General features: G+C 38.8%; 1 protein-coding gene across 1 annotated transcript in view; it reads right to left on the bottom strand.

The window, feature by feature from the left end:
• The window catches only part of SOX6 (SRY-box transcription factor 6), a 622,270-nt gene that overhangs the window by 68,519 nt on the left and 538,291 nt on the right, over window positions 1–15,460 (bottom strand). Inside the window, exon 14 of the mRNA XM_073808646.1 lies at window positions 15,124–15,311. Coding sequence (XP_073664747.1) covers window positions 15,124–15,311 — 188 coding nt within the window. The remainder of the gene's footprint in view (window positions 1–15,123; window positions 15,312–15,460) is intronic.

Here is a 15,460-nt window from a genome sequence, read left to right on the forward strand (position 1 = left end):
AAAAAAAAAATGAAAAGAATTGAGGATAGTCTCAGAGACCTCTGGGACAACATTAAATGCACCAACGTTCAAATTATAGGGGTCCCAGAAGAAAAAGAGAAAAAAAAACAGAAACTGAGAAAATATTTGAAAATATATGAAGAGATTATAGTTGAAAACTTCCCTAATATAGGAGAGGAAATAGTCAGTCAAGTCCAGGAAGCACAGAGAGTCCCATACAGGATAAATCTAAGGAAAAACACACCAAGGCACATATTAATCAAATTTTCAAAAATTAAACACAAAGAAATATAAAAAGCAGCAAGGGAAAAATAAAAAAAAAAAAATATAAGGGAATCCCCACAAGGTTACCAGCTGATCTTTCAGCAGAAACTCTTCAAGCCAGAAGGGAGTGGCAAGACATATTTAAAGACATGAAAGGGAAAAACATACAACCAAGATTACTCTACCCAGCAAGGATTTCATTCAGATTCAACAGAGAAATTAAAACCTTTACAGACAAGCAAAAGCTAAGAGAATTCGGCACCACCAAACCAGCTTTATTTATTATTTATTTTTTTGCGGTATGCGGGCCTCTCACTATTGTGGCCTCTCCCATTGCGGAGCACAGGCTCCGGATGCGCAGGCTCAGTGGCCATGGCTCACGGGCCCAGCCGCTCCACAGCATGTGGGATCTTCCTGGACCGGGGCACAAACCCCTGTCCCCTGCATTGGCAGATGGACTCTCAACCACTGCACCACCAGGGAAACCCCAAACCAGCTTTACAACAAATGCTAAAGGAACTTCTCTAGGCAGGAAACACAAGAGAAGGAAAAGACCTATAATAACAAACCCAAAACAGTTAAGAACATGGTAATAGGAACATACATATTGATAATTACCTTAAATGTAAATGGATTAAATGCTCCAACCAAAAGACAGAGACTGGCTGAATGGCTACAAAAACAAGACCCATATATATGCTGTCTACAAGAGACCCACTTCAGACCTAGGGACACACACAGACTGAAAGTGAGGGAATGGAAAAAGATATTCCATGCAAATGGAAATCAAAAGAAAGCTGGAGTAGCAATTCTCATATCAGACAAAATAGACTTTAAAAAAAGACTATTAACAAAAGACAAAGAAGGATACTACATAATGATCAAGGGATCAATCCAAGAAGAAGATATAACAATTGTAAATATTTATGCACCCAACATAGGAGTACCTCAATACATAAGGCAAATGCTAACAGCCATAAAAGGGGAAATCGACAGTAACACAATCATAGTAAGAACTTTAACACCCCACTTTCACCAATCGACAGATCATCCAAAATGAAAATAAATAAGGAAACACAAGCTTTAAATGACACATTAAACAAGATGGACTTAATTGATATTTATAGGACATTCCATTCAAAAACAACAGAATAGACTTTCTTCTCAAGTGCTCATGGAACATTCTCCAGGATACATCATATCCTGGGTCACAAATCAAGCCTTGGTAAATTTCAGAAAATTGAAATTGTATCAAGTATCTTTTCCAACCACAATGCTATCAGACTAGATATCAATTACAGGAAAAAACTGTAAAAAATACAAACACATGGAGGCTAAACAATACACCAGTTAATAACCAAGACATCACTGAATAAATCAAAGAGGAAATCAAACAATACCTAGAAAAAAATGACAATCAAAACATGACAACCCAAAACTTATGGGATGCAGAAAAACCAGTTCTAAGAGGGAAGTTTATAGCAATACAATCCTACCTCAAGAAAGAAGAAACATCTCAAATAAACAACCTAACCTTACACCTAAAGCAATTAGAGAAAAAGAACAAGAAAACCCCAAAGTTGGCAGAAGGAAAGAAACCATAAAGATCAGATCAGAAATAAATGAAAAAGAAATGAAGGAAACAATAGCAAAGATCAATAAAACTAAAAGCTGGCTCTTTGAGAAGATAAACAAAATTGTTAAACCATTACCCAGACTCATCAAGAAAAAACAGGAGAAGACTCAAATCAACAGAATTAGAAATGAAAAAGGAGAAGTAACAACTGACACTGCAGAAATACAAAGGATCATGAGAGATTACTACAAGCAACTATATGCCAATAAAATGGACAACCTGGAAGAAATGGACAAATTCTTAGAAGAGCACAACATTCCAAGATTGAAGCCAGAAGATTTAGAAAATATAAACAGACCAATCACAAGCACTGAAATTGAGACTGTGACTAAAAATCTTCCAACAAACAAAAGCCCAGGACCAGTTGGCTTCACAGGTGAATTCTATCAAACATTTAGAGAAGAGCTAACACCTATCCTTCTCAAACTCTTCCAAAATATAGCAGAGGGAGGAACACTCCCCAACTCATTCTACGAGGCCACCATCACCCTGAGACCAAAACCAGACAAAGATGTCACAAAGAAAGAAAACTACAGGCTAATATCACCGATGGACACAGATGCAAAAATCCTCAACAAAATACTAGCAAACAGAATCCAACAGCACATTAAAAGGATCATACACTATGATCAAGTGGAGTTTATCCCAGGAATGCAAGGATTCTTCAATATACCCAAATCAATCAATGTGATAAACCACATTAACAAACTGAAGGAGAAAAACCATACGATCATCTCAATAGATGCAGAAAAAGCTTTTGACAAAATTCAACACCCATTTATGATAAAAACCCTGCAGAAAGTAGGCATAGAGGGAAATTTCCTCAACATAATAAAGACCATATATGACAAACCCACAGTCAGCATCGTTCTTAATGGTGCAAAACAGAAACCATTTCCTCTAAGATCAGGAACAAGACAAGGTTGTTCACTCTCACCACTATTATTCAACATAGTTTTGGAAGTTTTAGCCACAGCAATCAGAGAAGAAAAAGAAATAAAAGGAATCAAATCGGAAAAGAAGAAGTAAAGCTGTCACTGTTTGCAGATGACATGATACTATACATAGAGAATTCTAAAGATGCTACCAGAAAACTACAAGAGCTAATCAATGAATTTGGTAAAGTAGCAGGACACAAAATTAATGCTTAGAAATCTCTTGCATTCCTATACACTAATGATGAAAATCTGAAAGAGAAATTAAGGAAACACTCCCATTTATCATTGCAACAAAAAGAATAAAATACCTAGGAATAAACCTATATAAGGAGACAAAAGACCTGCATGCAGAAAACTATAAGACACTGATGAAAGAAATTAAAGATGATACAAACAGATGGAGAGATATACCATGTTTCTGGATTGGAAGAATCAACATTGTGAAAATGACTATACTACCCAAAGCCATCTACAGATTCAATGCAGTCCCTATCAAACTACCACTGCATTTTCCACAGAACTAGAACAAAAAAGTTCACAATTTGAATGGAAACACAAAAGACCCCGAAAAGCCAAAGCAATCTTGAGAACGAAAAATAGAGCTGGAGGAATCAGGCTCCCAAACTTCAGACTATACTACAAAGCTACAGTAACCAAGACAGTATGGTACTGGCACAAAAACAGAAATATAGATCAATGGAACAGGATAGAAAGCCCAGAGATAAACTCACACACAGATGGTCACCTTATTTTTGAAAAAGGAGGCAAGAATATACAATGGAGAAAAGACAACTTCTTCAAAAACTGGTGCTGGGAAAACAGGACAGCTACATGTAAAAGAATGAAATTAGAACACTCCCTAACACCATACACAAAAATAAACTCAAAATGGATTAAAGATCTAAATGTAAGGCCAGACACTGTAAAACTCTTAGAGGAAAACATAGGCAGAACACTCTATGACATAAATCACAGTAAGATCGTTTTTGACCCCCCTCCTAGAGAAATGGAAATAAAAACAAAAATAAACAAATGGGACCTAATGAAAACTTAAAAGCTTTTGCATATCAAAGGAAACCATAAACAAGATGAAAAGACAACCCTCAGAATGGGAAAAAATATTTGCAAATGAAGCAACAGACAAAGGATTAATCTCCAAAATTTACAAGCAGCTCATGCAGCTCAGTATCAAAAAAACAAACAACCCAATCCAAAAATGGGCCAAAGACCTAAACAGACATTTCCCCAAAAAGATATACAGATTGCCAACAAACATATGAAAGGATGTGCAACATCACTAATCATTAGAGAAATGCAAATCAAAACTACAATGAGGTATCACCTCACACCAGTCAGAATGGCCATCATCAAAATATCCATAAACAATGCTGGAGAGGGTGTGGAGAAAAGGGAACCCTCTTGCACTATTGGTGGGAATGTAAATAGATACAGCCACTACGGAGAACAAAATGGAGGTTCCTTTAAAAAGTAAAAATAGAACTCCCATATGACCCAGCAATCCCACTACTGGGCATATAGCCTGAGAAAACTATAATTCAAAAAGAGTCATGTACCACAAGTTCATTGCAGCTCTATTTACAATAGCCAGGATATGGAAGCAACCTGAGTGTCCACTGATAGATGAATGGATAAAGAAGATGTGGCACATGTATACAATGCAATATTACTCAGCCATAAAAAAGAAACGAAATTGAGTTATTTGTAGTGAGGTGGATGTACCTAGAGTCTGTCATACAGAGTGAAGTAAGTCAGAAAGAGAAAAACAAATACTGTATGCTAAAACATACATATGGAATCTAAAAAAAAAAAAAAAGTAAAATGGTTCTGAAGAACCTAGGGGCAGGACAGGAATAAAGACACAGACTTAGAGAAGAGATTTGAGGACACGGGGAGGGGGAAGGGTAAGCTGGGACGAAATGAGAGAGTGGCATGGACTTATATATACTACCAAATGTAAAATAGATAGCTAGTGGGAAGCAGCTGCATAGCCCAGGGAGATCAGCTCCATGCTTTGTGACCACCTAGAGGGGTGGGATAGGGAGGGTGGGAGGGAGACGCAAGAGGGAGGAGATATGGGGATATATGTATATGTATAGCTGATTCACTTTGTTGTAAAGTAGAAACTAACACACCACTGTAAAGCAATTATACTCCAAGAAAGATGTTGAAAGAAAGAAAGAAAGGAAGGAGAAAGAAAGAAAGTTACATGGCTTTGAGGGAAAGCAACAGACTGAATTCAGAAGCAGAAATAAGAATCAAGCTTATCTACTACTAAGCCAGACATTAGAGAGATTTGCAAAAAGCTAAAACAAAGCCATTCTTCTTACTATTTTGTTATTTTGAAAAATATACTTAATACTAAAAAATGTTATTTATATTAACATCTAATGGTTTTATTATGATTTTTAAATGAATAAATAATTTTTAAGTTTTAATATTATAAACATTTATATATATATAAATATGTGTGTGTGTGTGTGTGTGTGTGTGTGTGTAAAGGGGCCCTGGGATCAAAAAAGTTGAAAATAGGGGCTTCCCTGGTGGCGCAGTGGTTGAGAGTCCACCTGCCGATGCAGGGGACACGGGTTTGTGCCCCGGTCCGGGAAGATCCCACATGCCGCGGAGCAGCTGGGCCCGTAAGCCATGGCCGCTGAGCCTGCGCGTCCGGAGCCTGTGCTCCGCAACGGGAGAGGCCACAACAGTTAGAGGCCTGCGTACCACAAAAAAAAAAAAAAAAAAAAAAGTTGAAAATAGCTGATCTAGAAGGACTAAGAGATTAGATCTAGAAGGATTAAGGATTAGAAAGTACTTGCCATAGTGGGAGGTTAGGGCTATAACATTCTTATTATTAATAAATGTGCTCCATACATACCCAAACCAACAACTCTTTACGCAAAATTATTAACTGTGATGTGTCAAATTTTAACCCTTTCACTGGGAGATCCTTTAACTGGACGTGGCCGGTTTTTAAAAAATCTTGCTTTACAATGGTGTGTTAGTTTCTGCTATATCACAAAGTGAATCAGCTATACATATACATATATCCCCAAATCCCCTCCCTCTTTCATCTCCCTCCCACCCTCCCTATCCCACCCCTCTAGGTGGTCGCAAAGCATGGAGCTGATCTCCCTGGGCTATGCTGCTGCTTCCCACTAGCTATCTGTTTTACATTTGGTAGTGTATGTATGTCCATGCCACTCTCTCACTTTGTCCCATCTTACCCCTTCCCCTCCCCGTGTCCTCAAGTCCATTCTCGACGTCTACGTCTTTATTGGACATGGCCTTTTGATTTAAAACATTTGTTGTAAACAAAACTAAAAGTCTTATATTTACTTCTCCCCCCACCCCAACCCTAGAAAGTATCTTGAACCTTTTAAACTGAGATAAATTCTCACCATTCATTCCATTTAACCTGCAGAGAAGAGAAGAGCCAAACAAGTTTGTTGTTGTTTTTTATGAATTGGGTCTTAAACTAGTAGCTAGGCAACCAATCAAATAACCCTGACAACAAAAATAAAAGGAACTTAACAATAACATTGAACTTAATGATAGCCAGGAGTCTACATACAGCACTGTTTAGTTGTTCAATGTTATTGGTTCAAATGTAAAGTCTAACACTAATAAAACTTACATTTTTTTCTAATTTATGGCATTTTTGACCTTTGTATGCTGTTTTGGAAAACACTATCACAAGTATACATATAGTTAGTTACTCCTTTACAAGAAATACACATGAAGCATATATATCTAGGTAGACTTCTTTATCTCATGATTTTTAGCATTCACTTCATTGAAATTGATGTTTGAAACTCAGATGTATGTCTTGTTTTAGATTTTAGCTAAAATTGCCCTGTCAATCTCACAGAGATGTAGGGAACAAATGAGACGATAGAGAGGTAATGATGGAGCAAAGTGATCTAGAGCTGGTGTTAGGTCCCTAATCTGCAAAACAAGGACAATATTATCTATATCCCTGAATTTGGAAAGGTTCAAGAGAGATAACATATGTGATAATATTTTTTTTTTGCAGTACGTGGGCCTCTTACTGTTGTGGCCTCTCCCGTTGTGGAGCACAGGCTCCAGACGCACAGGCTCAGCGGCCATGGCTCACGGGCCCAGCCGCTCCGCGGCATGTGGGACCTTCCCGGACCGGGGCAGGAACCCGCGTCCCCTGCATCGGCAGGCAGACTCTCAACCACTGCGCCACCAGGGAAGCCCCTGTGATAATATTTTTGAACCATAGAAGCACTATAAAAATGTTTCTTGTCAGGATGTGAAAAGTACTACATAAAAACCAACTATGGGGACTTGCCTGGTGGTACAGTGGTTAAGAATCTGCCTGCCAATGCAGGGGACACAGGTTCAAGCCCTGGTCCAGGAGGATCCCACATTCCACAGAGCAACTAAGCCCATGCGCCACAACTACTGAAGCACGCACGCCTAGAGCCCATGCTCCACAACAAGAGAAGCCACCACAGTGAGAAGCCCACGCACCACAACAAAGAGCAGCCCCCGCTCACCACAACTAGAGAAAGCCCGCATGCAGCAATGAAGACCCTACGCAGCCAAAAATAAATAAATTAACTGAATAAATTTTTAAAAAACCCAACTATTGGGCTTCCCTGGTGGCGCAGTGGTTGCGAGTCCGCCTGCCAATGCAGGGGACACGGGTTCGTGCCCCGGTCCGGGAAGATCCCACATGCCGCGGAGCGGCTGGGCCCGTGAGCCATGGCTGCTGAGCCTGCGCATGCGGAGCCTGTGCTCCGCAACGGGAGAGGCCACATCAGTGAGAGGCCCGCGTACCGCAAAAAAACCCCCAAAAAAACCCAACTATTGCTCTGCTTTGCAAAAGAGGATGCTATAATTAGAATTTGTCCCCTTACTGTAAAATCTCTAATATGCCCAAACTGCTCATAGTACAAGCTGTCAATATCTTGGGAATAAGTTGACATACACAAAAGCACAACTGAACATGTTAGTCAACTGCTCACAAAAATTACCGTCCTGATTAATCAATACTATGCACTCCTTTGGAGTAAATAACCTCACTAGTTTGTGTGCTATATAAGAAACTCATTTATTCCAAACACACTTTGCTAAATAATTTGCTCACAATCCCCTTTCACTTATTGTTGTACAGCTATATTGATCTTCTGTCTGAACTTATCCTGTCATGCAACAATGAATATCTGAATCAATTGTATAAGTAACAAGGAGCTGTGGCAACTGACAGTGTGAAGCAGAAGACGTCTAGTCTGTTTTTCATTTCCAATAAAAGGGGGCAGTATTACATCAGTGTAATACTGATGTACTATTCTGATGTTTTTGCAAAGTATGGGTGAGAAGCAAGAATCTACACTTGTAAAAAATGAACAACTGCTTTCTTGAACAAACAGGAACAAGTTTACAATGTGCCTTAGTGACCGGATTATTATTTTCCTATTTACTTGATTGAAAAAATATAATTTTGGCATGAGAAATGCATATAGTTATCAAGAATCAGGTTAAGTATTCTCAAAAGCCATTGATTGAAATTCTGATTTTTCTGGAAATATATTAAAGTATATATTAAATTAGTAGGAGCAAAAGCTCCCTAGCACACTAATATAAAATCTGAACATTATCATGTTGGCTATGAGCAGATCCTAGCAAGTAACTAGTTAAAGTAGTTAAAGTAACCACCAGTTACTTTAAGAGTGAAAAAGAAAAATGCATATCTTGAGTTTGTAAGAAGGTGCCTGTTAGCTTCTAACCAACCTTCTACTCTATCTTAAGACATTTTGGCTCCAAGGAGCAGTAGGTTAATCCATTCGCCTTTGGAGAGTGTCAAAGAGTGAAAATTTAATAAAGTTAACAACAGGTTTGACCACCTGTCTGAGGTTCTAAAGTGGAAAAGGACCTAATATTAATGGAGCACCTCCTGTGCCAGATATGTGCTCTACATATGTTTTCCCTCAAAATGATCCTTCAAGGAAAGGATAATTATCTCCATTTTATAGGTATGTTCATTGAGACTCACAGAGGTTAAGTAACTTATTTAAATAACACTGTTAGAAAACAGGACAGGCTGCTTCCAAAATTAATCCTAGAAACTGAGACACAGGATTAACTAAGCCCAAAACCCATGCTCTTTCCAATACACCATGTGGCCTCTAATTCTATTACTGCTCCTGGTCTAGCCACCTCTTCTGTCTCTTTGTCTGTACTAGCATCATGTGATCTTCTGTTTTCTGACTGATATCTTTCCAGAGCCACAACCAATGGACATCATGGTAGGGAAGAATGCCCTACCCAGACATAAGGTGAAAAGTATACAGGAAGCAGGGGTCTCAGTGCTTTTCTGCTTCACGGTTTCTGTTTATTTTTACCCTGTCTTATTCCATCAAAGGTTTTGTATTGCAAATGTAAAAAGTACTTCTGTATGTAATAAGCTTAAAGATCTCATAGAAAATTAGTAAATGAATTTAATACTGTTCTATAAATAGAAATATCATTGATTAAGAATTAGGAAAGCTGAGATTTAATTCCTGCTCTGACATGAATCCACTATGTGAACATGGGTAAGTCATTTTCTTTCTTTAGGTCTCAGTTTTCCTGTCTGTGAATTGAAGCTATTGGACCAGGTCAAATGTTATATCCCCTCCAGTTCTTTCACTCTACAGTTTTAATCCCACAAATATACTTCAGAGGCAGATAGAGTGTGATAATAGTGTTCATGGTAGCTCATTTTGACATCCGATAAGGTCAAGAATTTTTCTTAAGAGATTCGCAGAAGATGAAGGGAACAGCAGCTCAGGCCACATATATAATGTGTAATCGGCCTATTTATGAGCAACTCTGATCAGTAGGTAATCAGTTTTCTGGCTCCTCAAGGTTACTAAGATGACCAAAATAACCAGATACCTAAGTTACAAAATACCTATGCAGGAAAGTGCTCTAACCAATCACCGAGTCAGCATTCAAACATCAAGGAAGTCAGAAAAGTTACAAGACGCACTTTAACACTAAGAAGGCCCACCCTGCCTTGCCTCTCTTCTCGCCAGATGCGCTTAGCTTAGCTCTAAGGACATTTGGAAGCTGCCTATCTAAAATTCTGCAGTGTATTGTTCTGACTGAAATTCTGTCTTAGAGATGTCAAACAACAAAATTTGGCAAGCAATTAGCCTATAATATGACCTAATTGCCCTGGTACTATGGGAGGTGGTTGGTGTTCTTGCTGTGGAAAGCTAAAACCCAGGGAAGTACCTTAGACTTCGGCTAGCAAGACACTCATGATCCATGCACAGCAGCTGTGTTGAAATGATGGAGCATAACAGTTCCTAAGGCGCCGTTACAGTCTATTGTCCCTACAATCTATATATTTAACAGACCCTAAATATCCGGTGACACAGCCAACCAGAACAACTCCATTGGTGCCGTTCTGGCTGATCAAGTCAACAATGTTTCATTTTAAAGTGTCAAAATAGGGGTTTACCCAGTAAAGTGAAATACGCCATGGGTAAACATGTATTCATATGGACATATATGTGATTCTGTATGTGTCATAAAGACATAAGCACCCCTATGCCTGTGTAGTAAATGTTTCCCCTCAGTTATGAAACATACAAAGCATGTTTTATATACATCTAATGTTAGTAAATGTCACAAAAACAACTCTACAATGGACATTGTGATGCATTGCCCAGATACCCCTTCAGGACTGATTTATTTCCTCAGCTGCAGGGAACGTTGTTGCTCACCCTTAGCTCTTGGCCCTCTTCGGCACTGCCTCAACTAAAGAGAGTCACATCACCTAAGGTTATGTCCCCTTCCCAGGGTAACCCTCATCCAATGACTGGTTGATACAAGTGTATAAAAGTTCACCCCCTCCATCCAACTTGGGACAATTCTGCATGGCCATGGCCATCTCAAAGCTTCATATGAGGTTGGCTAAGGCTTTGGTTAAGACTGCATCACAGTCCTATTCTGCTTTCATCCTTTCCCTTCTACAGGTGGCAATCAGAAAGAGCACCCCCCTCAATAAACCTGCTCGTTAATCTCCATCTCACAGTCTGCTTCTCAGGGAACTCAAATCTGTGACATGCTCATTTGTAAAAAAAATGTCCAAATAGGAGCGTGATGAGCTATATATGCTTTATAAATTACAAGGTGTCATGACAGAAGCACTGAGAAAAAATCTCTAAAACCGTATTATGGTTTACAAGAATAAATTCAGAAATCTAATTTATGGATCCTTACATTTAAGGAAACTGAGGTAATTCCAAAGAGGACAATTCTGAAGACAGTTAAACTGACTTTGCCACAATCCATTTTACCAATCTTATTGCACATTATATATTTACCCTCTTTGATCTCAGAAGAAAATATGATTCTCAGAAGAAAAAGTAGTGTCTTCTGAAACCTCATAAAATTAAGATGGATATTTTGATTATAAGAGAGCCAAATCGACTATCACAGGAGCCCTTTAACATTGTTCTTAATTTACTCTTCTGGCTGCAACAAACCTAGCAAACAAGGATAGATACATACTGGGTCTAGAAACTAAACAAAGCCTACACATCCACAAATATACATTCAAAAGAGCGACATTATTTGGGAGGGAGATCATGTAAAGGAGAACTTGTGAGCACAACATCCCTGAATATAATGGACTTTTCTGGTGCCCCAAATTCAACCCCAATAAAGTCATCTACTGAGACAACAACTCCCTTCAACTAGGAAACCAGGGTTTTCTGATTCTGTACAAGCCACTTTGCCACTTATCTTCAGGAGCTCAATTACATTCAGTGTGATATGTTTTAGGACAAGTTTAGATTCATTATTATTATTTTTCCACCTTAACCTAATCTCTCATCTCTCTCTCATGGCTTCCAACACAAATTCAGGTGTTATTATTCTGGAGCCTCAGACTTCTTTCCTCCATATGAATTTTAAAAAGTCAATGAGAAATACTTAAAATTAACCTGTAGTATTTGAAGTTAATAGAGTCTTAAGCTTGAACTTCAACCAATGATATAAATTCAACCATATAGGGTCACTGTGTCAGACAAAGAGAGAGAGTCACTGCAGGAAGCAAGGGATGTCCAGTGTCAATTTACTCCTAGGTTTAGTGCAAACCTATCAGGATGCCGCTAGTCTAAGCCTGCTGAATGTGACGGGGGAGCTTCACTGAAAGGCACAGTTGCTGCAACAATATGGAATTTATTTCTTATTTTCCCCCCAAGCTAAATGGCATATACACATTCTGCTTTAAATATTCTCTATGTTAATATTCCAAACAAAAATTTCTAGATGCGTTTTTCAAAGAAATATCTCATTCATAACATTAATCAAAGGCAAATGATTCTTCATAATTTAAAAACAAGTATGATTATTTAAATAAATAACTTGGCTTTTTGTGGAATAAAGTTTCTGAAATGTATTAATTCTAAATATATTTATTTAGCCCAGTGATTTTTCAACTAGGGGTAATTTTGTCCCCCCTCCCCCAATAGGGGACATTTAGCAATGTCTGGAGACATTTTCGGTTGTCACAAAAGGAGTGGTGCTACTACTGGCATCTAATGAGTAGAGGCCAGATTAGCCACCCATGACAAAGAATTCTCCAGCCAAAAACGCCAATAATGCTGAGGCTGAGAAACCGTGATCTAACTTAATAAATCTGAAGTTGCCATAGTTTTGTGCATCAACTCAGTTAGAAAGGAGTTTAACTATGTGAGTTGGTCAACATGCCAACTTCTGAAAAATCTAACTCCGTTTCCTTCTGCTGACCCTTCCATTATTATGTGAGGAGCTCATATCTGTGACAAAATAGTACATTTGTTCTATATATTCAAAGATCACCCATAGTTTAGTCTACAAGTTATGGGAAACATAAGAAAGTGCCTACTCTGTACCAGGAGCTTTGCTAGGTATATTCGTATATATCTTATTTCATTGTAACCCAGATTACTACCCTCACATTACAGATGAAGAACTTGAGATTCAGAGAAGTTATTCAACGTACCAAATATCACACAGCTGGTAAGTGACAACTCGGTGCCTACCATTCCAAGTGAGAATATATAGTTTTAAACTCATTAATACTTTCTTGCATATGCAAAGAAAACTTCTGAATCATTATGATAGTTAATGAGGTGAGGAGGGTAATTAGCTTTTGACCATGTATCTGTCTGTATTATTAGAATTTTCAGCAAGCATATACTACTGTCATTTGAAAACTCATACATTTTAAAAGACTCAGTTAAACAAATCACTAACATTCTTCTCATATTAATTTTAGGATTAACCATTGACAAAACTATAAGGTAGGAGATGGTCTCTGGTGCATGTACCCATTCTCTTGCTTTTAACCCAATTTCCCACCCAGTATCCCTATGCCAAAATGTGTTTACCTATCTAGGTCCCCCAAAAATATCTTACAGTTATTCACATTAAGATTAAATATGTTACTATTTCATGGTGCTCACTGAGTATAGTATAGTGTCTTAGGTCAAAAGATTGACTGTGTTTATCTCTAGTATCAGAGTGGTAGAAAAGGTTTGGGGGCAAAGCTTTTCTTTTCTTGTGGTCCTGAAACCTTACTGTATATGTAACCATCTACTGAGGCAGTTCTTAAAGAGGGGCTCTGCTCTGTGAGCCCACTGCCAAAGATGGAGCACTTAACGGGGAGTGGGGCACCTAAGGGACTGAGCAGAACCGGTGACTGGCATGTGCATAGCAGGTCCCCAATATATAAAAGTTTATGGCTTAACCAACACCAAAAGACCCACCATTCCCCCAGACAGTTTCTCTCTTACCTGGTGTGAACCTCCCGCCAAGAGATCAATCAAGGTGGAGGAGGGAGGAGGCAAATAATGATTAATTTAACATATTATATATTTATATAATCTGTCTATTTATCTATAGGAAATGGGGTCTTTGCAGATATAATCAAGTTAAAATAAGGTCACACTGGATTAGGATGGACCCTAAATCCAATGACTGACGTCCTTATAAGAAGAGGGAGATTTGGAGACAGGGGGACATACACAGAGGGAAGATGGCCGTGTGAAGAGGGAGGCAGAAACTGGAGAGATGCAGAGACAAGCCAAGGAATGGCAAGGATCATTCATTCATCAAATAATCAGAATTTTTCACCCAGTGTATGACAATAGTCTCTCAACTGGTCTGCCTATTTCCATTCTTAACCTCCTGCAGTCTGTTCTTGCACATTAGGCAGAATGATCCTTTTATATGTAAATCAGATCATGTCAATGCCCTGGACAAAACCAGTCTAGGAATTCCCATAGGACTCAGGTGAAACACAAAGCCTTTCCAAGGCCTACAGGTCTAACACACTCTACCCCAGGCTATCACTTTACTTCACGTTCCACTGCTCTCCCTTCCCTCTAGCTGCTCTTGCCACGCTGGCCTCCTTGTTGCTGGTCCTACACTCTAAGAGCTTCTAAGCTTATTGTTCCCACTGCCTGGATGCTCTTCATGTGGCCTGCACAGGGGTTCCTTCAGATCTCTCTACTCCGTAACACTTCCGCAGAGTCCCTACCAACCTATTGAAAAGAACAATCCTGTAACTCCCTATTCCCTTAACTTGCTTCCATTTTTCTCATGGCATTGAGTCACCTCCTGATGTTATTGACATTACTCATTATATATTTAACTGTTTATTTTTTCCTCATCTGTGTTCCCCTATTAGAATGTAAGCTCTATAAGAACAGAGATTTTTGTCTGATTTGTTCACTGTTGTATCTCCGGTGCCTAGAACAGTGTCTATTACAGAATAAGCACTTGATAAATAATTTGTTGAATCAAAAAATAAATGAATGCATTTTGTAAGTTGCTTTGTTTTCTATTTTGCCCAGGCAGATAGGAAGCTTAGTAATAGATTGAATGATGAGTCATGGTAATGTATTAGCCTTCACTGTGAGCATATATGCTTCTTCCTTTTTTAATATTCTGATAGTCTTGTAACTTCATACATCCCCTTTATTATAAGATATTTCTAAATCTTTTGGAATGGGACAGATAAACACCAATAGACAGGTAGGTTGGGTGCCTGGTTGGGTACCTGGGAGGCGACCCACACTAAGTGGGAAAGGGTGTATTTGTTAATCAGCACTAATGATTAAGTGTGATGCAAGAAAGCCCTCAAGCTAGGACCCCAAATCTTTGGCTGCAGTTTGATGCTTGGGAGCTTAGAAAGAGCCAGATAAAAATGAGTCAATGGGTCTAGCAGAGCCAGAGAAGGAGGGAAGCAAGTTTTACCTTTTCATTCCTGCAGTTGTTCAGCCCCATATTATTCATGGTAGACAGTTTCCCATCAACACCATGCGGCTGTTGCTGCTGTTGCTCCCGCTGGATCTGTTCGCGCATCTTCCGAGCCTCCTGAATAGCTTTCATCACCGTATCCTGATCCCCAAACAGGGCAGGGGAGTTGAGACTGGACAGGATATCTGCATATACAGGATGCATTATTAGAGGCTTGTAAGGTTAGACTCTTAAAAAATACTGCTACTACCCACTCCCCTGTATAATACCACATTCTCTGAAGAAGGAAGAGACACATTTGCTATTGAGAAAACTGCAACACAGCACAGAAATC

Source organism: Tursiops truncatus, chromosome 8 (genome assembly GCF_011762595.2).
Source record: "Tursiops truncatus isolate mTurTru1 chromosome 8, mTurTru1.mat.Y, whole genome shotgun sequence".
NCBI lineage: Eukaryota > Metazoa > Chordata > Mammalia > Artiodactyla > Delphinidae > Tursiops > Tursiops truncatus.